The 27,134-nt window shown below is 41.2% G+C and overlaps 1 protein-coding gene across 1 annotated transcript; it reads right to left on the reverse strand.

The window, feature by feature from the left end:
• Window positions 1-1,635: 1,635 nt before the first annotated feature.
• Window positions 1,636-27,134, reverse strand: LOC124112229 (multidrug and toxin extrusion protein 1-like). The gene is made up of 19 exons (XM_046472243.2): window positions 26,921-27,134; window positions 25,959-26,086; window positions 25,208-25,309; window positions 24,727-24,795; window positions 23,743-23,791; window positions 22,595-22,694; window positions 21,887-21,929; window positions 20,767-20,811; window positions 19,308-19,405; window positions 18,751-18,848; window positions 17,625-17,738; window positions 16,558-16,625; window positions 13,575-13,683; window positions 12,465-12,540; window positions 11,878-11,947; window positions 7,201-7,333; window positions 6,537-6,631; window positions 5,386-5,437; window positions 1,636-4,421 (listed from the first exon to the last, which is right to left on the reverse strand). Exons 1-19 carry the CDS (start codon window positions 27,036-27,038, stop codon window positions 3,916-3,918), a joined length of 2,073 nt encoding a protein of 690 aa, XP_046328199.1. The 5' UTR covers window positions 27,039-27,134; the 3' UTR covers window positions 1,636-3,915.

Here is a 27,134-nt window from a genome sequence, read left to right on the forward strand (position 1 = left end):
CCTCCACGGCATGTCTCTGGCCTGTCACTGTCACAGTCCATTAGACAGCAGGTCAATCTGTGGTTCCTGGGCGCAATTCCACAAAGCGATGTTAGCACTACGGCTATGTTAAAGACATGAACAATTCCCTATTTTAGGATGTCATGACAGTGATGTCACTTAGCTGTGGAACCATCTCAATATGTTTCGATATAATCAGGGAATACTGCTAGCGTAGTTCTTCTCCATTCATTCTTTCTAACCACTTGGAGATTGTTTGCTGTCCTAGGCCTGTTTTATTTTTATGGTTATGATTGTACTGTTTCAAATCATTTTTATTATTTTCTCAGTTTTATTATTTGTTGTTATTTTGGACACACCATTGTAAGATCTACCAAACAAGGGAATGTGCCACAGAGAGATCTTATGCAGCTCAAAGAGAACCAGGGCCTTGTTCTGCAAAGTGATCTTATCCCAAAAATTATCGTAACTCCCATTTCTTCCGTAACATGAATTAGCATCCTGAATTATCCAGTGTATTAAATCACCATTGTATTTATGATAAAAAGCCTGGACCCATTTGCAATCATAGCCTCCATTTGAATGACATGATGCCATCAAACAGCCATCCAATCAAATTATTTTTTGGTTTTGGGGGGGGGGTTGTTCATGCTAGTATGAAACTGAATTTTGTTTACAATAATATCGTGAAATCATGTTGCAAAACGTACAGCTGACTTCATGCCGGGGGTCCTGAGAACCAAGGCTATTATTTTTTTAGCCTCAGAGAGATGGAGATGGTGACATCACGTTGGTGGCATAAGGGTCCAGGGTATTTATCATGATAGAAAGGAGATATAATACACTGGACAATTGAGGATGTAGAGTGGAGCCCCCCCAGTTTTCTCTGCAAACATTTAGAGATGGATCCCGACATGTACATATGTCAAGCTGATACAGTGTTGAAAAAAAGGGGGTCCAGAGGTCCTTAAGGTTTGCTCCGATAGTATTTGAATCTAGGGACCTCCTAAACCTTCAACTTTTAACATTACGGTTGTGACAAGGACCCATGACTTTCATGCTGAACTTCAAATAATACTAATACCTGTGTTAACAATTCCATTGTGTTATTTGGGAATTCCTCATCTTATCAAGTTGATCTCAGACAAACGTATGAAAGACATTTTTATAAAAAAAATAATCCAATTCCTCAACACCATCCAAGGTGAGTCTTTGATTGCACTGATGTCCATGTACCTGTCATCTTCCCGAAGCAAGAGAGTAAACTGACTTAAAAGTCCAGTTTCCACCCTTGCCGAACTAGGCTAGAATTACTGGGCTCGATCATAACGCCACCAGTGGCTATACCAGTTATGTTCCCTCTAAGCCTCTCCTATGGATCAATGAGATTCCACCTCTAGTATCACTTTGTTTGTTTCACCAAAAATGGTGGCGCCCAGTCAGGACGATCTGTTCGATAATCAAGATCTATATTGTGATAAAACGGGCCTTACATCGCGATATACATCAAATCACGTGAGCACCTTGATTAAAAACATGAAAAGATTTGGAAAATATCTGCTGACGAGTTGGCTGTGCACATGATTTGCAAATCCTGCAATCGACCGAAATCTGCACAACAGTTAACGAACCGGATTTCGATTTCGGTGAGCGATTTTGATTGGACTTTGCATAGACTCGTTAGTCCAGCCAAAATGTAACTCCATAATACCAGCCTAGTTCGGCAAGGGTTGAAACTGGACTTTAATAGTCAGTGAACTCACTTTCCTTGGGAAGATGTGTACTTGTCTGATTACTTTACTTCACCCAAAATGACACAAAGAGTTATTTCAAGATTTGATTCACAAAACAATGAAATGTTTTATGTCAAATACAAAATTTCATATCTATGAGTATGAATAATACCACATGTAATTATGTCCCAGTTACCATCAACAATGGTTTCTAACCAGTAACAAAAATGAAATAATCTATATTCTTAATAGAATTCCAGAGATGGAGCGAGTTGGACCACTTTGAACAAGCTTCCAGTCATATCATGGGTGTCAGTGGGAGGGAAGTGGCTGTGAAGCAGGCTGAACACTCAAACCACTCCTGGGAAACCCATGCTCCAACCACTCCCAGAAATCCACACTCCAACCACTCCGGGAAACCCATGATCCAACCACTCTGGGAAACCTACACTCCAACCACTCTGGGAAACCAACGCTCCAACCACTCTGGGAAACCTACACTCCAACAACTCTGGGAAACCCACGCTCCATCCACTCCGGGAAACCCACACCCCAACCACTCTGGAAACCCATGCTCCAACCACTCTGGGAAACCCACACTCCAACCACTCCGGGAAACCTACACTCCAACCACTCTGGGAAAACAACACTCCAACCACTCCGGGAAACCCACACTCCAACCACTCTGGGAAACCCATGATCCAACCACTCTGGGAAACATACACTCCAACCACTCTGGGAAACCCACGCTCCAACCACTCCGGCAAACCCATGATCAAACCATTCTGGGAAACCGACGCTCCAACCACTCCGGGAAACCTAAACTCCAACCACTCCGGGAAACCCACACCCCAACCGCTCTGGAAACCCATGCTCCAACCACTCTGGGAAACCAACACTCCAACCACTCCGAGAAACCCATGATCCAACCACTCTGGGAAACCAACACTCCAACCACTCCGGGAAACCCCTCCCCTCCCCTTCAATGATGAATGAGGATCAATAAAACCAGTTTCAGAATGATTACAGTCTAAAGTATATACATACTCATGCATACTCTTGCATTTTTCATCAGTATTTCGGGTTTACAATACAAGTTACTGCACCTCTCACTGATGATGAGTATTGAGTGAAGTAATTATTACTGTGAACACTCTTTTCAACAAGCACCTCACCTCTATTGATCATGGGATGACAATTAACAAATTAACAAGTGCAATCATAAAAATAAAGCAAGCTAAAGTAATAACATAGTTCATAAAACAAAATCCATAAACAAATATATATCTAACTGTATATCTGAATAAAATATTGGTATAAAATAAACTTGATATACTGTTTGATCTTCTCTGCAAATAATACTGAGCACTGACTATCATCACTGTTGCAAGAGCTCATAAAGACTTTTATACCTTAAAAACTGCCACTTGTAAAACACTGACATACAGCATAAAAGGAGTTCCCAATGAACAAAAAATGATGCTTTGTACATTTCTAAAGACGGACTATGCATGGGTAGACGGCAGTTCTAGCAAATCAATAACATCACAGAAAACAATGGAATACAGACAAAAGTTCACTAGCGAAAAAACGCCATTGAGAATAAAACATTATATAAGCCACTGACCATGTGCAACATCGTTCCTTCCCTGGAAGGAGTGAGTGAATGTTGTTTTATGCCACAGCCAGCAATATTACATCGTTATCATGGCTAGAAAGATCAGTGGCTGACAGTATGAGCCCAAATAGTGTAGTCAGGTAGACGCCACATAATCAGTTAGGCCACACATATCAATCAGCTGATCCATTCTGGCCAGTTCTTATTTTAAGAACTATCATGGGTAATGGGAACCTATTCTGACCAGAGCCCATCCCTCAATGGTGAAAGCAATCGTAGCGCTTAGACAATCGAAACTTCCACGCTTTACCACAGACTTAGGACAGTCACAACGCTAACATCGCTTTGAGGAATGGGTTGCAGGAAGCCTCACAGGTCCTCTAAATGTCATCTAAAGGAAAGTGACATTAATATTAAAACAAGGTTTAAGTGATCGTTTTGCATTGATTTTTCAACAGTTCAATGAAACAGGACAAAGGTAGTCTAACATCATTCTTGGAAAATACTGTACATGACAACTTGAGACACAAACATCTCTGTACATGTTTGTGGCTTAATCTCCCTCTAAAACACCGGCCTATGTGGCATCCTGGGGTGAAAGTTGAACAAGTATGACGACATATTTAAAAGCGTTGCTGATGGATCCGGTCTTTCAGAAATAAACCCATTACAATATGTGAAGGTGGCATTCCCATGATGCTCTCTCTCGAACCAATACGTCGTATTCAGGAACTGCACCTCATCCAGTGTTAGATTCCTCATCGTCTGGTTGCTATGGAGGTCGTGATAGATAAGTGTCAAATTCAAATCTTTTCCGAGTATAAGAAAACAGTTGCTGTGGTTGTTGAGATGGGACAAGACGCGGTCAATGATGATGCCCATGGCGAGGACCATGAGCAGACAGACCACAAACACGCCACGCTTCAGTAGCGTTTTCTGGAGGTCGGTCAGCTCGTCAGACTGACTGCTGCGTACACTCTCCAGACTGCTGTAGGTGGACAGCTGGATGTGGTCAGCCTCCATGAGGTCCGTGTCTGACATCGACATTGGGCGGTGTAGAGGGGATATGTCTGGAAAACAATGACATGATACATAGAGGATACTATATGAGTGTTTATGTCCCACTATGTTTACGAAACAAGTGTCTAAATTCTGGTATTTCCCGAGCAAAAGCGAAATAAGATTCGAACGTCAACAATGCTGTACGGATGATGGAAACAATACACTAGTTGTCTCGTGACGTGAAATGACCCTATGGTTCATATGATTTTTATGAACCTCGATATGTTTGCCCTCGTAGGTAATAAATAGAGCTAATCAGGACGTGCACAGGTTGAACAGGCTGAAATACTTTGTGCGACAGAAAAAAGAATGGCTTCTTGAAAAATTAAATTTATCAATATTTCATGTTACATATAACTGACATTTCTACTCTGGAAAGAGACACACTCACAGTTCAATGAATAATCTAACATCAAAGCCCCATCTAAGTAGGCTTGAGTGTTATGAACATATGCAGTGACATGACATCAGTAAAACTCTTGGAAATCATGTGAAGTGTGCCCCATGATGCCAGCCCTGACCCCCATGTTCTTGCCTGGCCGCTGTTTGGAATTGTGTCAATTTTGAGTGAGTGAGTATGGTTTTATGCCGCTTTTAGCAATATTTGAGCAATATCACGGCGGGGGACACCAGAAATGGGCTTCACACATTGTACCCATGTCGGGAATCAAACCCAGGTCTTCGGCGTGACGAGCGAACGCTTTAACCACTAGGCTACCCGACCGCCCCGTGTCAATTTTAAAAGCATACCATCAAATGATAGATTTACAGAACAATGATGCCATTACATTTAGTTTACATGATCACCCATAAACTAGTGTATAATGATACAGAATGTTTCAAAAGGGGTGTTTCACATCCCTGCTCCTCTTCTAGCTCCGTTAGCACAGTTCTAGACTGGTATACACAATATCCCCACAACAGATACATATTCATGCTGAATCTATTCAAGCCAGTGTTACGTATGAATACCTTTATCTGTTGGTTCTTGGTCGCTGCCTGTAGCACCAGCACGGTTTTGAGCCTGAAACAGATCATAACTAAGGTATGAACTTGTTATCTTTACATCACTGAAGTAGAATCTTCTAAACCACACCTTTATGTCATGATAAAAAGGGCAAAAGTGAGCGTGGCTCACTTATACCCCCGACCCACCTAGTGTGTCAGTAGTTTCAAATTAAATAATGGATAGGGTTAGGGTTTGAAAAATTCATAAAAAAATGGAAAATTAATAAAAACAATTTTTTTCTTTTGACTGCACCCCTCCATATGACACAGATTATATGTACTAAGTTTGAGATGAATCCACTGAATAGTTTAAGAGAAATCGCGTGGACAAAGTTTTTGGAAGGACGGACGGAACCTTGGTATAACTATATACCCACGACCTAAAAGGCCGGGCATATAATTAACTGATTTCATCCTTAACAAAATAATAATAACCAGTGAATGAGTTCGGTTTAACACCGTTTTGAACAGAATTTCTGTTATATCCCCATATTTCATGTTGGAGGATGTCCAAAGTGATCGAGGTGATGCAGGTGTCAGACATTACCATTTACCACTTTAGTGAAACTCATGAGCAAGATCATTGTGGTGAGAAACCTAGAAACATAATGAGAGTGAATCTCAGATTCAAACCTACGATCATAGGATTCTGGAACAACTAAGGGATGCACAGCAAATTGCTCACCTTTGACGACTGTGCCGTCTGTGCCCGCTATACAAATAAAATGGAACATGCAATCCACAATTCTTACTCCATCATGTGGAAAGTGACTGTATGCTGTTTTGGTGAGTGAGTTGGGTTTATTGCTGTTTTCAACAGTATTCCAGTTATATTACGGTGTGTCAGCATGGTGTGGGAGGAAAGCCCGAAATGATGCAGGTCTCAGACGTTTACCACTTCAGTGAAACCTACGAGCATGAGTATGGTGCAGACAAACCTAGAAACATAATCGGGCAAACAGTTATAAGAACCCACAATCATAGGTTTCTGGCGTGCCCAAGGGACGCAACTCTACACAGTGAATTGTAGCGCCTTAGACAACTGGGCCACCCGTGCCCCTGCAGGCTGTTTTAATGAATGTAGCAGGTCCAGACCACACTGTTTGTATACTTACAAGTTTCGACTGTTTGGTCCAGTCTATGACTCCAATCTTGATGAGGAAGGCCATAGATTGGAGGAACACGGACAGAATCAGAGCAGACCACATACCTGTAACACAACCAAGGTGTAGGTGTGAGTTGGGCTTTGGCAACATCTTCAACAACAGCTGAAGTGGATGGTCGTCATGACGCTTGAGACAAACATGAAACTACTGACAGTGATGAGGTTCAGCTTTCCGAGCATAAATTAATGAAATTCAAACCTTGAAAAAACAAATTGATTGTTAAATGCCCCATTTCTTACCAAGGGAATTATTTGTTGCACTTTACCATGTTTTCAGAATGTATAAATCACATCTATCACCTCTAGTTGAGTGAGTATGATTTAATGCCGCTTTTAGCAATATTCCAGCAATATGAGGGAGGGAGGGAGGGAGGGATGGAGGGAGGGTTGGAGTGAGTGAGTGAGTGAGTGAGTGAGTGAGTGAGTGAGTGGGTAACAGGTATTGACACTATTTCTGTTGTATTACGGCATGTTTACTTCATGTTGGTGGTAAGACTGCAGAGACACGTCTTGGAAAGCCACAAGCACAGGAATACAGTGCTGACAAATCAAGAATCATCATTGGGGAATAAAAGAGACTAAAAAGTAAATTAATGCAAGATATTATTGAGTACCTTCAAGTCGTAAGAATGTCTTGAACATGAGCAGTGCACCAATCGGCAGGGCTATAACGTAGTAGGAGAAAAAGTTCATGGTGGCGCCAAACAACTGCTTGCCAGACCCTCGCAACACGCCACTGCAGACACCCTGTCGACAGAGGATACTGTCAAATACTACAAGACTACAATAAAAATAAAAATAGCTCTCACTCATAAACCATCATCATCCTCATCCTCCTCCTCCTCCTCGTCATCCTCATCATCATCATCCTCCTCATCGTCATCCTCCTCATCCTCCTCATCCTCATCGTCATCATCCTCATCCTCCTCATCATCATCATCATCATCCTCATCCTTATCCTCATCATCCTCCTCCTCATCGTCATCCTCATCCTTATCATCCTCATCCTCCTCATCATCCTCATCCTCCTCATCATCATCCTCATCATCATCCTCCTCATCGTCATCGTCATCCTCATCCATCATCATCATCATCATCCTCATCCTCATCATCCTCATCGTCATCGTCATCCTCCTCCTCATCCTCATCGTCATCCTCCTCATCCTTATCATCCTCATCATCGTCATCAACATCATCATCATCATCCTTATCCTCATCATCCTCATAATCCTCCTCCTCATCCTTATCATCCTCATCCTCATCCTCCTCATCATCGTCATCCTCATCGTCATCCTCATCCTTATCATCCTAATCCTCATCATCCTCATCCTCATCCTCCCCCTTATCACCCTTATCCTCATCCTCATCATCCTCATCATCATCCTCATCCTCATCATCCTCATCCTCACTCTCAACATCATCCTCGTCATCCTCCTCCTCATCCTTATCATCATCCTCATCCTTATTATCTTCATCATCCTCATCATCCTCATCCTCATTGTCATCCTCATCCTAATCATCCTCCTCATCCTCATCCTCATCCCCCTTATCATCCTCATCCGCATCCTCACTCTCCTCATCATCATCATCCTTATGATCATCATCAACATCATCCTCATCCTTATCATCCTCATCCTCATCATCATCCTCCTCATCATCCTCCTCTTCATCCTCATCTTCATCCTCCTCATCCTCATCATCATCATCCTCATCATCGTCATCATCATCCTCATCCTCCCCCTTATCATCCTCATCCTCATCATCCTCACTCTCCTCCTCATCATCATCCTTATGATCATCCTCCTCATCGTCATCCTCATCCTCATCATCCTCATCCTCATCATCCTCATCCTTATCATCCTAATCCTCATCATCACCATCATCCTCTCCCTTATCATCCTCATCCTCATCATCCTCATCCTCCTCATCGTCATCCTCATCCTTATCATCCTCCTCCTCCTCATCCTTATCATCCTAATCCTCATCATCCTAATCCTCATCATCACCATCATCCTCTCCCTTATCATCCTCATCCTCATCATCATCATCATCATCATCCTCCTCATCCTCCTCATCCTCACTCTCCTCATCATCATCATCATCCTCGTCATCCTCCTCCTCATCCTTATCATCATCCTCATCCTTATTATCTTCATCATCCTCATCATCCTCATCCTCATTGTCATCCTCATCCTAATCATCATCATCATCCTCATCCTCATCCCCCTTATCATCATCATCCGCATCCTCCTCATCCTCACTCTCCTCCTCATCATCATCCTCACTCTCCTCATCATCATCCTTATGATCATCATCCACATCATCCTCATCCTCATCATCCTCATCCTCCTCTTCATCCTCATCCTCATCCTCATCATCCTCATCATCGTCATCATCATCCTCCTCATCCTCATCCTCATCCTCCTCCCCCTTATCATCATCATCCTCATCCTCCTCATCATCATCATCCTCCTTATCATCATCCTCATCCTCCTCCCCCTTATCATCCTCATCCTCATCCTCACTCTCCTCCTCATCATCATCCTTATGATCATCATCCACATCATCCTCATCCTCATCCTCCCCCTTATCATCCTCATCATCATCATCATCCTCATCCTCCTCATCCTCACTCTCCTCATCATCATCATCATCATCATCCTCGTCATCATCCTCCTCATCCTTATCCTTATTATCTTCATCATCCTCATTGTCATCCTCATCCTAATCATCCTCCTCATCCTCATCCTCATCCCCCTTATCATCCTCATCCGCATCCTCCTCATCCTCACTCTCCTCATCATCATCCTTATGATCATCATCCACATCATCATCATCATCCTCATCCCCCTTATCATCTTCATCCTCATCCTCCTCATCGTCCTCATCGTCATCATCATCCTCCTCATACTCCTCATTATCCTCATCCTCCTCATCCTCATCCTCCTCATCCTCCTCATTATCCTCCTTATCATCATCATCATCCTCCTCATCATCATCATCATCCTCATCTTCATCCTTATCCTCCTCATCCTCATCATCATCATCATCATCATCCTCTTCATCGTCATCCTCATCATCATCGTCATTCTCATCATCCTCATCCTCATCATCCTCCTCCTCCTCATCATCATCATCATCCTTATGATCATCATCCTTATGATCATCATCCACATCATCCTCATCCTCATCCTCCTCATCCTCATCCTCATCATCCTCATCATCATCCTCATCATCCTCATCGTCATCATCATCCTCCTCATCCTCATCATCATCATCATCCTCCTCATCATCATCCTCATCCTCCTCATCATCATCATCCTCATCATCATCATCCTCATCGTCATCATCATCCTCCTCATCATCCTCATCCTCCTCATCATCATGCTCATCCTCCTCATCATCATCCTCCTCTTCATCGTCATCCTCATCATCATCCTCATTCTCATCATCCTCATCATCCTTATCCTCATCATTCTTTTCCTCATCATCCTCATCCTCATCATCACATTCTTATTGCACCCTAGTCAAGCTCAAGATGCTAAACACCTTTTACCAATGTCAACAGATCAGTGTACAAGTAAATTGCATTCAAAGCTTCCTAGGAAGTATGATATTGTACTCAGAGCACAAACTGTGTCTTAAACTACTACCCAATTGTCAGAATCAATATTCAACATTTCAATTATTCAATAAAATATCTGGTCTTTATAAATCATTGCTGACATTTGTCATAGGACTATCATCCTCACCACTTGAAATAGAACCACAAAATATCACAATGATAAATTAACGAAGATAGCTGCATGTCTGCTTACACATATTAATTGAAAGTAGGCCATAAATTCCTAGCTATAAACATCATCTTTAAGTTTTGATCACGCATTTACAATCAGGGAAAAGATTGGCAGTCAGGAGACTGCAGGGGGTCATATTTATCAGTAAACTTTTCAAAGCAGTGAATAGCACTTTAAATAGTACATATGCACGTATTATTCTTTCAGTTCATGGTGGTAATGTGGGTAGGCTACAAACGCTGCTCAATATGGACTATACATAGTCACCTGCCTACTGGAGTTTCCCAAATTGTAACCAGGTGATCACATCTTATTTATGATGTTTATCGTAAGAAAAATGGATATTTCTTGTAAGACTCATTTTGCAATTTTTGTCATTACTGTAAGTAATATTCCTTAACGGCGGAAAGTCTTGTTTTCACCTTATCCCTCGTATCAACTTACGATTAACAAAAAATAGAATGAGCACGTGTACTTGACGTGTAACAACTACAATACAACTCAAGTATCATATTTTAGGTCACTTATCAATCGATACAAAAAAATGTTTATAATGGTGACACTTTATATTGTATGCAATTACTTGTAATACACTATTTTCTGTACAAGAGTTCTCAATGTATCTTTTCATTGATTAAATCAAAGAAACGAATAATATTTTGGTTTGGCTTTGTGTGACCTCTACTATTGCCGATATTAAAGCAATGTTAAGAGTTGGTGGCCACAAGACAATGGCACGTTACATGAGAAATACTGGTGTTGTTATCGGTGTGTTCACACTGAAAGCAGACAGGGGCTTGAACTGTTGGTTAAAGAGCCACAGTGCATACAAACCCGAGAGTGTTGATGATGAAACCTCTGTGACCCAGTACAGGTGATGCTGTATTAATAGCTCACCTGTGTGATCAAGTAGAGTGAAACTGTATTTATAGCTCACCTGTGTGACCCTGTACAGGTGATGCTGTATTTATAGCTCACCTGTGTGACCCAGTAGAGTAAAACTGTATTTAAAGCTCACCTGTGTGACCCAGTAGAATGGTACTGTATTTATAGCTCACCTGTGTGACCCAGTAGAGGTGATGCTGTATTTATAGCTCACCTCTGTGACCCAGTAGAGTGAAACTGTATTTATAGCTCACCTGTGTGACTCAGCAGAGTGATACTGTATTTATAGCTCACCTGTGTGACAGTAGATTGATACAGTATTTATAGCTCACCTGTGTGACCAAGTACAGTAGATACTGTATTTATAGCCCACCTGTGTGACAGTAGATTGATACAGTATTTATAGCTCACCTGTGTGACCCAGTACGGGTGATACTGTATTTATAGCTCACCTGTGTGACAGTAGATTGAAACAGTATTTATAGCTCACCTGTGTGACCCAGTACAGTGATACTGTATTTATAGCTCACCTGTGTGACAGTAGATTGATACAGTATTTATAGCTCACCCGTGTGACCCAGTACAGGTGATACTGTATTCATAGCTCACCTGTGTGGCATCAAACAGATGGAAGAGAGCAATCATTGGCAGAATTTGAATTATAAGGTCGATCACAGATCTGGAAGAAACAAACACTTAGTGTCAATACATGAATGAAAATGGCGTGAAGGAGCCTGCAGGTACCAGTATATTACGTATGTGACAATAAATCCTGGTAACTATTCATCACAATACACTATGTGCATCCTAATACAGCATACACAGGCCTATTGGCTCCAAATGAGAATGGTAAATATTACAATAACTCAAAATCAGTATTAGTCTATTAAATGTCAACATGCTACATGACTATGAATACCGGTACCCTGTACCCAACAATATCTGCTGTTTGCTATTTCTATTCCCATCACTGGAAAAACTATCGTGTTGTGTACAAGGTGACATCTTGAAAAGAGGGGGGCACAATGGTAGGAGGAAGAGCACAACAACGCACATGCTACACAATGGTACTGGGAATGACAGAATAAGAGGGGTCGTCTCATGATAGTTTTAAGCACAATCTGACTCGCTCATGTCACAGACCATAGCCCTTTTAGCCAGGTGTGCTACAAGCACAGACAAAGTAGTTTACTTACTTCTCATTAGTAAAAGCTAAGGGAATGACTCGTCGTAGTAAAAGCAACAGCAGTGCCACAAATAAAGCTAGGACCCCTGAAAGTAGACATGGTCAAGGTCAAGAACGTCAAGGTCAAGTATGAAAATATTTTCCAACTATACAGCACATATGGTCTATATACATTGTTAGATAATTAAGAGTGCTTTACATTTTATTGTAATTAACTGTAATTGGTCTAATTACGAAGAGTGATTGAAATGTTTTGAGCCTCACATAGAAAGACTTGACCTGGAGACATTAGAATGATTCATTTTTCAACATAATCCCCACATTGATACACTTTTGCCAACCATGTTGGAGGAATTTTATCCCAGTTTCGGAGAAGTCCTTCCCTTGGCTGTCCATAAGGTTCTCCACAGCTGCTATGACGTCATTCAGTTGATGGGATAGTCTTTGCCTTCTTTGGGGGTGGTGATGTGAAATGCTTCCATTGTTTTGATTTTTGTTTGGACTCACAAATAGTTTCACAAATAGTTGCCAGAACCTTTCTGGATGAGCTCTAAACAGAGCTACATTATCATGAGACATGTTGTGCCTGGTGCATTTTTTATCAGACGTTAGCTTTAGAACCCAATGAGCTGATACTTTCTTCAATGCCAAAGTTTCCTTGACAATGGAACATAATGTCTCCTGGAAAATGCTTTCTGAATTAGCAATATGACACCAGTCATTAGCCAGTTGGTCATCACCGTATTATGGATTCTGGTGCTGCTGACACAGGCCTTCCAGACAGGGGTCAACTCTGCTGCCCACCTCTTTATAGTGGCATAGGAAGGGGCATCCTTTCCTGGTGTTGTTTGTCCACTTTCCAAAGCTCACAGACCTCTGCTTTTCTTACTTTCTTGTCACAGAGAAGGATTTTGCTCAATTGACTCAATTTTTGTCATCAGAATACAATAAAAGATTTCACTCTTATGCAATCCCTTTTTTGTGGGGCTCAGAACTTACAGGTCAATCTTTTTTATCGCCAGTCAAAACATATATTAACTTTACAAAGGAGCAATACAGCATTCAATACTGATACAAATAACTTATACTTCAGGTTTTTTTCTTTAGATTGAAAACGTACACATGATGGAGATGGAGACATGGGCCGCTGTCATGGCTTCCATAGGGTTGCCCTCTCCAAGATGGTTGCCCACACGGACACTGGAAGCAACAGCCATTCCAAGTGCAAACTGAAAATACATTTATTACCACTTTTTTAGCTAGATCTTTTGTAGGCAGAACTGACGCTTTCCAAGATATACAGGGATATCCAACACTCACAAGGAACACCCAACACAAACCAGGAACATCCAAAACTCACCAGGAATATCCGACATTCACCAATAACATCCAACACTCACGAGGAACATCCAAAACTCACCTGGAACACCCAACACTCACCTGGAACACCCAACTCTCACCTGGAACACCCAACACTCACCTGGAACACCCAACACTCAACAGATATATCAGTCATTCACCAATAACATCCAACACTCACGAGGAACATCCAAAACTCACGAGGAACATCCAAAACTCACCTGGAACAGCCAACACTCACCTGGAACATCCGACACTCACCTGGAACATCCAACACTCACCAAGAACATCCAACACTCAACAGATATATCCGTCATTCACCAATAACATCAAACACTCACCAGGAACATATAACACTCACCTGGAACATCAAATGCTCAGCAGGAACATCCAACACTCACCTGGAACATCCAACACTCACCAAGAACATCCAACACTCAACAGATATATCCGTCATTCACCAATAACATCAAACACTCACCAGGAACATATAACACTCACCTGGAACATCAAATGCTCAGCAGGAACATCCAACACTCACCTGGAACATCCAACACTCACCAGATATATCCGACATTCACCAATAACATCAAACACGCACCTGGAACACCCAACACTCACCTGGAACATCCAACACTCACCAGATATATCCGACATTCACCAATAACATCAAACACTCACCTGGAACATCCAACACTCAACAGATATATCCGTCATTCACCAATAACATCAAACACTCACCAGGAACATATAACACTCACCTGGAACATCAAATGCTCAGCAGGAACATCCAACACTCACCTGGAACATCCAACACTCACCAGATATATCCGACATCCACCAATAACATCAAACACTCACCTGGAACACCCAACACTCACATGGTACATCCAACACTCACCAGATATATCCGACATTCACCAATAACATCAAACACTCACCTGGAACACCCAACACTCACCTGGAACACCCAACACTGGCCTGGAACATCCAACACTCACCAGATATATCCGACATTCACCAATAACATCAAACACTCACCTGGAACACCCAACACTCACCTGGAACACCCAACACTCACCAGATATATCCGACATTCACCAATAACATCAAACACTCACCTGGAACACCCAACACTCACCTGGAACACCCAACGCTCACCTGGAACACCCAACACTCACCTGGAACACCCAACACTCGCCAAGAACATCAAACACTCACCACGAACATCCAACACTCACGTGGAACATCCAACACTCACCTGGAACATCCAACACTCACCAGATATATCCGACATTCACCAATAACATCAAACACTCACCTGGAACACCCAACACTCACCTGGAACACCCAACACTCACCTGGAACATCCAACACTCACCAGGAACACCCAACACTCACCTGGAACACCCAACACTCACCAAGAACATCCAACACTCACCTGGAACATCCAACACTCAACTGGAACATCCAACACTCACCAAGAACATCCAACACTCAACAGATATATCCGACATTCACCAATAACATCAAACACTCACCTGGAACACCCAACACTCACCAGGAACATCGAACACTCGCCTGGAACATCCAACACTCACCTGGAACATCCAACACTCACCAGATATATCCGACGTTCATCAATAACATCAAACACTCACCTGGAACATCCAACACTCACCAGATATATCCGACATTCACCAATAACATCAAACACTCACCTGGAACACCCAACACTCACCTGGAACATCCAACACTCACCTGGAACACCCAACACTCACCTGGAACACCCAACACTCACCAAGAACATCCAACACTCACCACAAACATCCAACACTCACGTGGAACATCCAACACTCACCAGATATATCCGACGTTCATCAATAACATCAAACACTCACCTGGAACATCCAACACTCACCAGATATATCCGACATTCACCAATAACATCAAACACTCACCTGGAACACCCAACACTCACCTGGAACATCCAACACTGGCCTGGAACATCCAACACTCACCAGATATATCCGACATTCACCAATAACATCCAACACTCATCAGGGACACCCAACATTCACCTGGAACATCCAACACTCACCTGGAACATCCAACACTCACCAGATATATCCGACATTCACCAATAACATCCAACACTCACCAGGAACATCCAATCTCTCACCTGGAACATCATATGCTCAACAGGAACATTCAACACTCACATGGAACATCATATGCTCAACAGGAACATCCAACACTCACCTGGAACATCATATGCTCAACAAGAACATTCAAGACTCACCTGGAACATCATATGCTCAACAGGAACATCCAACACTCACCTGGCACATCATATGCTCAACAAGAACATTCAACACTCACCTGGAACATCATATGCTCAACAGGAACATCCAACACTCACCTGGAGCACCCAACACTCATCATGAACATCCAACACTCACCTGGAACATCATATGCTCAACAGGAACATTCATCACTCACCTCGAGCACCCAACACTCATCAGGAACATCCAACACTCACCAGCAACTCCTAACACAAATCAGAAACATCCAACACTCACCAGGAACATCCAACGCTCACCAAGAAAATCCAACACTCACCTGGGACACCCACCCAATCCTCACCAGGAACAGTCACCATGTACCAGGAACATGAAACGCTCATCATTATGCTCAACACTCACCATGGACACACAACACTCATCATGACACTTAATTCTCACCATGAACATGATGACGGACAGCTGGAACACTATCGAATGAGTTGCAAGTTCCACACCACTCAGCAGACCTGCAAAGAGATACATGCTTCAAAACTAGCACAGTCTGGGAGAACCAGTTTCGTGATAACAAAATATACTACTGTTTGATTATTGTTTAACGCCGCACTCAGCAATATTTCAGTTATATGACGGCGGTCTGAAAGTAATCAAGTCTGGACCAGATGATCCAGTGATTAACATCATGAGCACCAATCTACACAATTGGGATACGATGACATGCATCACCCAAGTCAGCGAGTCTGTCCACCAGATCCTATTAGTCGCCTCTTATGACAAGCATAGTCGCCTTTTACAGCAAGCAAGGGTTGCTGAAACTATTCTACCCCGGATCTTAACGGGTGGTACCCTACAGAAACAATTTCTCAAAACCATCATTCATGTGACTTAAGCATTTACTTGAACTGCACTTTCTGTGTTCAATCTAGTTCCAGTTACATCATTTAGTCTGAAACTAAAATACAAGGCAAACAAGACTATCTTACTATATTTCAAAGGCATTGAGTTTACTACACTTGGCAGAGCAAGCACCTGCATGGCATGACGAAAGCCCATTACGTTCATGAGGGGGAAAATGCATTGATAAAATATACAAGCGCTCTCAAGTGGCCAAAGTGTTCCCTTTATCTATAGTACTCAGAACGTACAGACAGCAGAGAGACAAAGATAAATTCAAATTCAGCATTAAAAGTTTCTATGAATTTGAATTTACTGATATCACTTTAACTTGTCATTACACTGAGGATTTCCAGATAGGAACATTGAAGCATGCACTCAACACAAAAAATGACCCTATAAATCCATTTCTTGAAGCTGTCTGAGCACTGCCTAACGTTCTCCCAGCAAGACAATGATTGGCTACCAACCTGCCAAGATCACCACAATCTCCAAGCACCACAATTTAAGCTACCAACCTGCCAAGATCACCACAATCTCCAAGCACCACAATGCCAGCTACCAACCTGCCAAGATCACAACAATCTCCAAGGACCACAATGCTAGCTACCAACCTGCCAAGATCACAACAATCTCGAAGCACCACCACTCCAGACACATCATGAAAAGTCCAGGAAGTGCCAGGCTGAAGAATACTTTCCACTCTGACAGACACTGCACCGACCAACCTGAAACATCCAATCAGTCAGTGTGAATGATCATAGTGTGTCATATCTACAGACAGATACAAACCATAAGGGTAAGGATATCACTGCAATTATTCTTGGTAATTACCAGTGAAAATAATATTTGTTTGCTTTGTGCCAATTGGCTAGTTCAGATAAAATGTTTTATTTACTTCATTGTTTGAAAAGCAGCCCATAGCAACACATCATCATGTCAATGCATATGCTCTATCTAGCTGTCTAACCAGACTAGGTGCCCTGCTCTATCTAGCTGTCTTACCACACTAGGTGTCCTGCTCTATCTAGCTGTCTTACCAGGCTAGGTGTCCTGCTCTATCTAGCTGTCTTACCAGACTAGGTGTCCTGCTCTATCTAGCTGTCTTACCAGACTAGGTGTCCTGCTCTATCTAGCTGTCTTACCAGACTAGGTGTCCTGCTCTATCTAGCTGTCTTACCAGACTAGGTGTCCTGCTCTATGTAGCTGTCTTACCAGACTAGGTGTCCTGCTCTATCTAGCTGTCTTACCAGACTAGGTGTCCTGCTCTATCTAGCTGTCTTACCAGGCTAGGTGTCCTGCTCTATCTAGCTGTCTTACCAGACTAGGTGTCCTGCTCTATCTAGCTCTCTTACCAGGCTAGGTGTCCTGCTCTATCTAGCGGTCTTACCAAACCAGGTGTCCTGCTCTATCTAGCAGTCTTACCAAACCAGGTGTCCTGCTCTATCTAGCAGTCTTACCAAACCAGGTGTCCTGCTCTATCTAGCAGTCTTACCAAACCAGGTGTCCTGCTCTATCTAGCAGTCTTACCAAACCAGGTGTCCTGCTCTATCTAGCAGTCTTACCAAACCAGGTGTCCTGCTCTATCTAGCTGTCTTACCAGACTAGGTTTCCTGCTCTATCTTGATGACTAACCCGGGTAACTGTCCTGATAGATCTTGATGACTTACCAGACTAGGTTTCCTGCTCTATCTTGATGACTAACCCGGGTAACTGTCCTGATAGATCTTGATGACTTACCAGACCAGGTGTCCTGATAGATCTTGCTGGCTTTGATGTACCCAACATGGAGAAATACCACTGCCCAGAAACTAAGGCCAATAGCCAAACTTGCTCCTCTGAAAGAAATTGGTCTCTTATCAAAATCAGAATAAGAAGTCGTCAATAGTCCACACCCAACCCATACCCATTTTTTTAATATGTTTATGAAATCTCCAAATGTAAAGTACATATACACTGAACAAAAAAAGTGGAGCATTTTGGCTGATATTTTATTGTGAAGAATGGGCACCCAATTTCATAAGAATATTCCCAAAAATATTCATGATTCCTAACTTTCTTGTCCAGTAGAAGTAATACTAGGATTTATCCAGGATTCAAAACTAAGTGCCCATGGCAGGCAAAGTGGATAAAAAAATCAGTATTTTGGTGGGGACACCTAATTTTCCTGTTAGCTAGTAAAGGCAAAGACAGGTAACATGCAACCTTGGATGACTTACAAAATGTGTAACAGAATCCTTAAAGAAAAGAGGTCAATGCAGCTGGCATACACAAGGCAGAACATGATTGTTACTTACAGCAACTCCATCTTGAGCCAGAACAGGAAGAGGGCAAGAAGAGCAGCATTGAGGAGGTTCCCGGCGAGGAGGATCAGACACGAGGGGATCACAACACTCTGTAACAAATACAACATAGTAACAACCACACAAAAGTGTAACACACACAACACTGTAACAACCACAAAACTGTAACACACCCAACACTGTAACAACCACACAACACACACAAATGATAACCATACTACAACATGACACAGAAATTGTACCAACCATGCAACACTATAACACACATAAACTGTGATAACCACACTATAAATACAATGTAACGCACATTGTATCAATCATACAACATTGAAACACACACATTGTACACACAATGCTGTTGTAACAAACACATATTTTGCAACAAACACACATAATGATAACAACCATACCACATTGTAACAACCATACAACACTGTCACAACATACAACATTGTTACAACCACACAACACTGTCACAACCATACAACATTGTAACAACCATACAACACTGTCACAACCATACAAGACTAACAAACATTGTAACATCCATACAACACTGTTGTGTCGCACTCACCAATATTCCACCTATATGACGGCGGTCTGTAAATAATCAACAATACAGACAATCCAGTGACTGATATCGTGAGCATCCAAGTCAGCGAGCCTGACCACCCAATCCCGTTAGTCGCCTCTTATTCTACCCTGGATCTTCACGGGTCGTAACACAATATGTAACAACCATAAAACAATGTTATAAACATTGTAACAACCATACAACACTGTGACAACCATACAACACTGTAACAACCATACAGCACTAGAACAACCATACAACACTGTAACAACCATACAACACTGTAACAACCATACAGCACTAGAACAACCATACAGCACTATAACAACCATACAGCACTAGAACAACCTTACGGCTCTGTAACAACCATACAACACTGTGACAACCATACAACACTGTAACAACCATACAGCACTATAACAACCATACAGCACTAGAACAACCTTACAGCTCTGTAACAACCATACAACACTGTGACAACCATACAGCTCTGTAACAAATACGACACTCTAACAACCATACAACACAATAACAAACACAAAACATTGTAACAATGAATAAATAAATATTGCTTTATGACACATTCCAGTAATATGACAGCTATTAATGGCAAGATATTGTAACTAACACACAACAGTAACATTCTGCCATATGATGTTGGGATATGCTCCGTAACAACCTTTCAATATGAGGAGGAAACTGAACATACAGCTGGAGCCAAGGCTTGTAATCTGACAACTTAGTTCAAGGATATATGGATTCTCTTTTCCTGAATTATCAGCTAAAGTTAATCAAGGAACTTATCTCTTAACAAATATCATTTTTGGCAGTGACATTTGATAAAATGGTCGACAAACATGATAAAAATATTTGTCTTACCTGGGCCTGGAGGTACTTGCTTAACACACAATACAGTGCATTTGCCTGAAAACAAAGACCACAGTAAATTGATGGAGTGTCTCCTTTGCTGTTTAATGCCACAGTCAGCAATAATCCAGCTGTATGATGGCGACCTGTAAATTATTGAGTCTGGACCAGGCAATCCAATTACTGAGATGAAGAGCGAGCAATAATCAATGCTATCAAGGTATGATGACATGCTAACAACCAAGTCACACAGCCTGTTCACCCAATCCATTAAGAAGCCTCTTAACTTTTTTCTATACACACCCAGACGTTGAATTAAAGTGAGTGAGTTTGATTTTACGCCGCTTTTAGCAATATTCTAGCAATATCACGGCGGGGGACACCCAAAATGGGCTTCACACATTGTACCCATGTCGGGAATCGAACCCGGGTCTTCGGCGTGACAAGGGAACGCTTTAACCACTACTCAACAGCCCCTCTTTGCATTAAAGCAAAAAGTTATCTAATGAACATCATAACTGTAAGACAATAAAAAAAAAAAACATTCCTTGACATACTTCATTCAAATTGTGACACAGTTACATTAGGAAATATGTCATTTCTAGATGATAGCATTAGTGAGTGGCCGAATGCAGTCAGCTATATTTCACAGTTTGTTGTTTAATGCTTCACTCAGCAATATTCTAAATATAGATAGCAGCCCATTTAAATCTGGACCAGACAAACCAGTGATTGATATTATGAGCAACAATCCATGCCTTCAGGGTACAATGACATGCAATCAACCAAATCCATGGTTGAAACCACGAGCAACAATCATTGTTGTTAGGGCATAAAGCCATACATCATCGCTAGCAAACCCAAGTTTAGTCAACATATAGGAGGTACTTGGGACCTGTTCTTCACTGGAGCACCAATGGGGAAGTTAACATCAGTCAACGGCAGGACGATCTTCTCACTTTAGGTTAACCTAATCAATAATAATGATAATAATAATGGACCAAGTGAATAATCATGGCATTACATCATTATTACCCCAGTTTATGGAACAGAGTGCACATTCATTCTCAGCTCCCTGGGGAGTATACAAGATAATGCTAATGATGACACAAACTCTAGGAAACACACTTACTGGGAGAATTGGAATATAGCACAGTGCAAATTGTCCAGCCAGGCTGAAAGACGTGAGAAAAATCAATTCAAATATATTATCAGAGCAGAGAATACAGCTTTACATGAAATAAAACAAGAAAAGTATTTTCAAGTACCACTTTCATTGCAATTTCTAGATTTCCACAGAAATCATAACATACCAGTATGCATTTCCAGTTTCACCAGTTTGGTGAAATGCATTCCTCACAGCAGATTTAAGTACCTTGTCTAAAATGCCTTTTACACTGTAAAACATCACTTCAAGCCTAATGACATCTCTCCAAATCTGCTGACAACACTCTTGGTTTGCGGTCTATATTGCAAGACAACTAAAAAACAGAAAGTTCTAGGCCTCCAGCTACCTTAAAAATAAAGTTATACACACTTCCGATTAAATGACATCACTTCTGTCTGGGCAAAATATGTGTCTAATACAAGACAACTGAAAACAGAAAGTAACATGCCTGTCGCTACCCGTTATCAAAACAGCTCTCTGTTTTCATAGTTGCTGAGAAAATACTCAAATGAACCAAGTCACCAAGCCTGACCACTCGATCCATTTTATTGCTTGTTACGACATGCAGAGGTTACTGGAGACATTTATTCTAACCTAGAATCGCCACAGGTTACAAACAGGCAAACCCTGTGCTACCCCCGACTTGGAAAGCAGCACTGACAACATACTTACTTGGCCACCACAGGGTCCTGTCCAGTGGCCAGGAGAACATGTTCAACATTGATGAAGATGGCCCAGCATGGTATACACAGCAGCAACAAGACAACCAGGGCTGGAAGTAACAACACATACGTCACAATAGGGACATTGATACATTGCATACTGTGGAACATTTGGCTTTTCTTGTCCAACAAAACGTTTGTCTCATTACGTGACCTGATAAAATTAACATTTTCTGGGGTACATGCCGATTTTGAGAATCACCACTAGAAAATAAATGGTTTGGTAACACCAGGCTTTTTTCGACTTAGGGCAGTTAAAACTAAAATGCCTGAAAACTGACAGATTCAAGACCACCACTAATGAAAATCAGGAAAATCTATCAGGTCACAAGATGAGATAATTAAGTTGAAAAGATAGGTCAAGTATCCTCTTCACATATCCTCAGGACTATCCCCACAAAAAAACTGTGGCATAAAATAACCCAAGGGATTCCATTGAGGAGCAGTTTCAAAAAGTTCCAGGACAATGGTTCCTGTTGCCCTCGCAGCAAAAGATACTGAGTAGTTCCTGTTGCCATTGTAGCAAGAGAGACTCAATAGTGTCTGTTGCCATGGTTGCAAGACTCATTAGTTCCTGTTGCCATGGTAGCAAGAAAGATTCAAAAGGTTTTGTTAGCATAGTTGCAAGAGAGACTGAACAGTTTCTGTTGCTGTGGTAGCAAGACAGGCTCAATAGCTTTTGTTCCCATGGTAAAAATAAAACTTGATTTCCTTGGGAAATGATCATGGCTAGTCTTTAAATTAACAAAAAAACTTTAAAAACTATAATCAAACAACCCTGGTAAGTATTTGCCACATAAACATGCCAAAACTGTTATTAATTAAGGCCATAGTTTTGAGGTCACAGATAACAATAATTGGCATAATCCTTCAAATCTGCCAATTACTGACCCTTTAAGATAGAAAAAATATTGACCCAATCAAATACCAGCAGTATTTGTGTGCAAATAATCCTGTCAAGATTATATTTGCAGGTATGTGCTGGGATATTGCGTGAATCTCGTCATCACATGGTCAAGATGTATCACTGTAATTATCATATGGTATGTGTCGTAATGGTCATGTAGTAAATTATTATCTGATAATGGTCCTACTCACCTTTTTGTAAAACAATACCAAGATTTCTTCTGTTGGAGCTGCCATAAATCTGAAGAATATTAAAACAAAATGATGTGGAAGTGTCTGAGAACATACAGGAACAAGTCTGTAAGTCCAAATCCAAATTCATGATGGTCACGGGATCAAGAGAACTGTACATTTCAAACAACTACCTGAATCTAAAGACTCGTTTCCACTCTGATGAACTGAATAAGAACAGTTTCATTATGAAGCATTACATACTCCAGTTATATAGCCTTTCCAATGCAATCTCACAACAACTGGACAGTGTAAATCTGCAATGACATACGATTGCTTTCACTTTTATAAGTAAGGTAGCAAACAGGGAGTGTCTTCTTAAAACACTTCAGTCGGGTATTCTATTCATTGTATAACAGTTCTAACTTTATAGCCAATTATAAGGAAAGTAGAACAAATAAAAAATATAGACACTGCTTTTACGTTCACTTAAGAAAGTTATTTCTAATGTATGAAACTCATTGTGTAAATCATGCATACAGGACAAGATACAAGTTATTACAACAAAAGGCACTCTTATATTTCTCTAAAATACCAAATTGTGTATAGTGAGTGAGTGAGCGAGGAGGGAGTGAGTGAGTTGGGTTTAACGCCGCTTTTGACAGTATTCCAGTCATATCGTGGCGTGTCAGCTTAATGTGGGAGGAAAGCCCGAAGTGATGCAGGTCTCAGACGTTTACCACTTCCATGAAACCCACGAGCACGGGTATGGTGCTGACAAACCTAAAAACATAATCAGAGCAAACCGGGATTTGAACCCACAATCATAGGTTTCTGGCGTGACCAAGGGACGCAACTCTGCACAGTGAATCGCGGCGCCTTAGATGACTGGGCCACCCGTCCCCCCAAATTGTGTATAGTCTAAAAAGAGTGATATAAATATAGGTAGGCTATGCTGAGTTTTATTAATCATGTCAATTAGTGTTTCCCGTCATTCCTCCTGACCTGAGGGAAGAGAGTATCACAAGCTGATGCTAGTCCAGCCATGACAGACAGCCCAGTCACATTGGTCATCTGGAAATACATCAACCACAGATTCATCTAGGATTCTACACAAAGTGCCCTTGGCAGGCAAATTAGGGAAAATCATTATTTTGTTCAAAATTGGGATTTTTTTAATGTTCCTATTTTCCTAAATTCTGATGTATTGTTTTAATGCATTCAGTTTGGTTTTACCCTGCTTTTAGCACGATTGCTGCAACATCACGGCAGGGAAAACCAGAAATGGGCTTCACATACTGAACCCATGTCGGGAATCGAACCCAGGTCTTCGGCGTGGCAAGCGAACACTTTAACCACTAGGCTCTCATGAAAATACACACTCCTTTCCAACTCTTTGTAGATGCAACTATTACTGAATTAATCCATATTAATTAGTTAAGATATGATGAGCAGACACAAATGATGCAATTAGAGGTGAACTCACTGTTAGGCCAAGAGCTGCCGCATCCAGCTGAAGCTGACCAAGATGGCCAACAAACATGGAGGTGACGAGGAACAGCAACTGCTGGAAGAAGGTGGTCACAGTCTGGAATGAAAAGTCAAAGAAAATAAGATGACAGGGTTCGAAGTTCCTTCTATTACAGTGCCGATGCCACAATTGTAAAGTTTACAATAAATTCTATATTTATATACTTGTCCTATCTCACACTATACATTTCTCAATCTACTTTAGATCCTAAGTGGTAACATGCCTAAAAAAAGTTCCCAGCTTCTAAACAAAACAATTCACCCGAACACATCCTACATCAATCCACTCATGCAGCCACAGAGGCTTTCTGCTGAAATTACATTATGTGTTCATGTACATTATTTGGCACCCATAAAACAGCTACAAGGTGATATTTATCATCCATTAAGGAGATATTCCATGCTCAATAATTCTTCTAAGTAAAACATAAACAATGTATGTTTCATGTATTTCTGTTATCAATGTGTTATATCTACTACTCAAGAGAAGTTCAAGAGAAGCAGATTCTTTCATGGCATGACAGAGTAACTCAGTAATATGAAAGAATCTGGTGTTCTTAAACCTGACACAGCACATAAGGAACAAATATGATTTATTATATGCAAAACTGGGTGCCTCATATCTTGAATATGGTAATACAATCCATCACAATGTGTTTCTGACTATTACCTTACATACACATTAAACGTGCATACAAAACACTTACAATTGGCCATGCTATGGCGATTAGACTCTTGAATTCTTTCTTATATCCTAGTGGGAAGAGGCGTCTATAAAGTCGTCCAAAACAATCACAGCCACATCTTGACTTGAACCAGCTCAAATATTTGGGTCCTGAAATATATTCTGTACATAAAACAACATTGTTCATATATAGCCTAGGCTAACATTCAGACTTAAACAAAATGATAATTGCATGAACACAGTGAAAGGGATAAATGGCCACATTTTCACTTTTGTAAAGTAGGCTTACCATGTTGACTCATTCATGGAAATCATAGTGTTATTTAAAGTTTTATAGATTTTATATCATAAATTTATATTATCAACAAAGCAGACACATGAAACATGAAATATGGTTCACACAATTTTTTAGCAACATTCATCATCTTCATGCATATTCAAAGTCTAAACCACTTTCAAGGCCTCGAAAGCCAGAATGTCGCTCAAAAGTCCTGTGCATGGTTAACAATTCTAGTCTACGAGCCAAACTGTTCATGCATGAAAAAAGGAAAAAAACAATAAATTGAGCTTCATGAATACAAATATTAAAGACTGCATGTCTGCAAGTGTTTCATCAGAGACCTATAATATGGTCTGTGGTTTCATTAATGAGCATCCTTGGTGTGCTTGAAATGAGTGGGCATGTTTTCACAAAGGCGACATGCGACCATTTAAATCATAAACATATCACACTTAAAAATCATCGTGTTTCTCTCTTAAGGAATACTTCCGAAAGAGTTACGGGCCTATAAGTCGATCTGCTGAATGAACTGGATAAATAAATCAAAATGATGACGATTTAAGGTTGTATTATACACTTATTCTCAATAATGTATTTCTACCGGTAATAATCTGGAATCTGTAAAAACGACACAAAGGTATCTTATTTTAAAATTTTCAGCTTATTAAACCGCATTAATTATGAATGAAACAAGCGATAGTGACCCCGATCGGCGAAGGAATAAAGCGTGGTTGATCCATGCAAGAAGGCAACGTCGCTTCCTGGGGATGACACCATAGACAGTGGTTCGCACATGACACCATCGTCGGCGATGTCGTCCATTTCACCCACACAACCTCACGGCTGAAACCTTTTGACAGGTACGCATTGAAGCTCTCTGCGACGTTGTGGGCGATACGGTTGGTGAGTGTACAAAGC

This window comes from Haliotis rufescens, unplaced genomic scaffold (assembly GCF_023055435.1).
Source record: "Haliotis rufescens isolate VD_foot unplaced genomic scaffold, xgHalRufe1.0.p SCAF_19, whole genome shotgun sequence".
NCBI lineage: Eukaryota > Metazoa > Mollusca > Gastropoda > Lepetellida > Haliotidae > Haliotis > Haliotis rufescens.

What these genes read in the sequence shown, in the direction of transcription:
- LOC124112229 (XM_046472243.2), bottom strand. Translation starts at nt 27,038, where the DNA reads ATGGACGACATCGCCGACGATGGTGTCATGTGCGAACCACTGTCTATG. An exon ending in TCGCCATAGCATGGCCAATT is followed by an intron (nt 25,310 to 25,958) that starts GTAAGTGTTTTG and finishes TTTTCATTCCAG; the next exon opens with ACTGTGACCACCTTCTTCCA. An exon ending in CTATCAGGACACCTGGTCTG is followed by an intron (nt 17,739 to 18,750) that starts GTAAGTCATCAA and finishes TGGATGTTTCAG; the next exon opens with GTTGGTCGGTGCAGTGTCTG.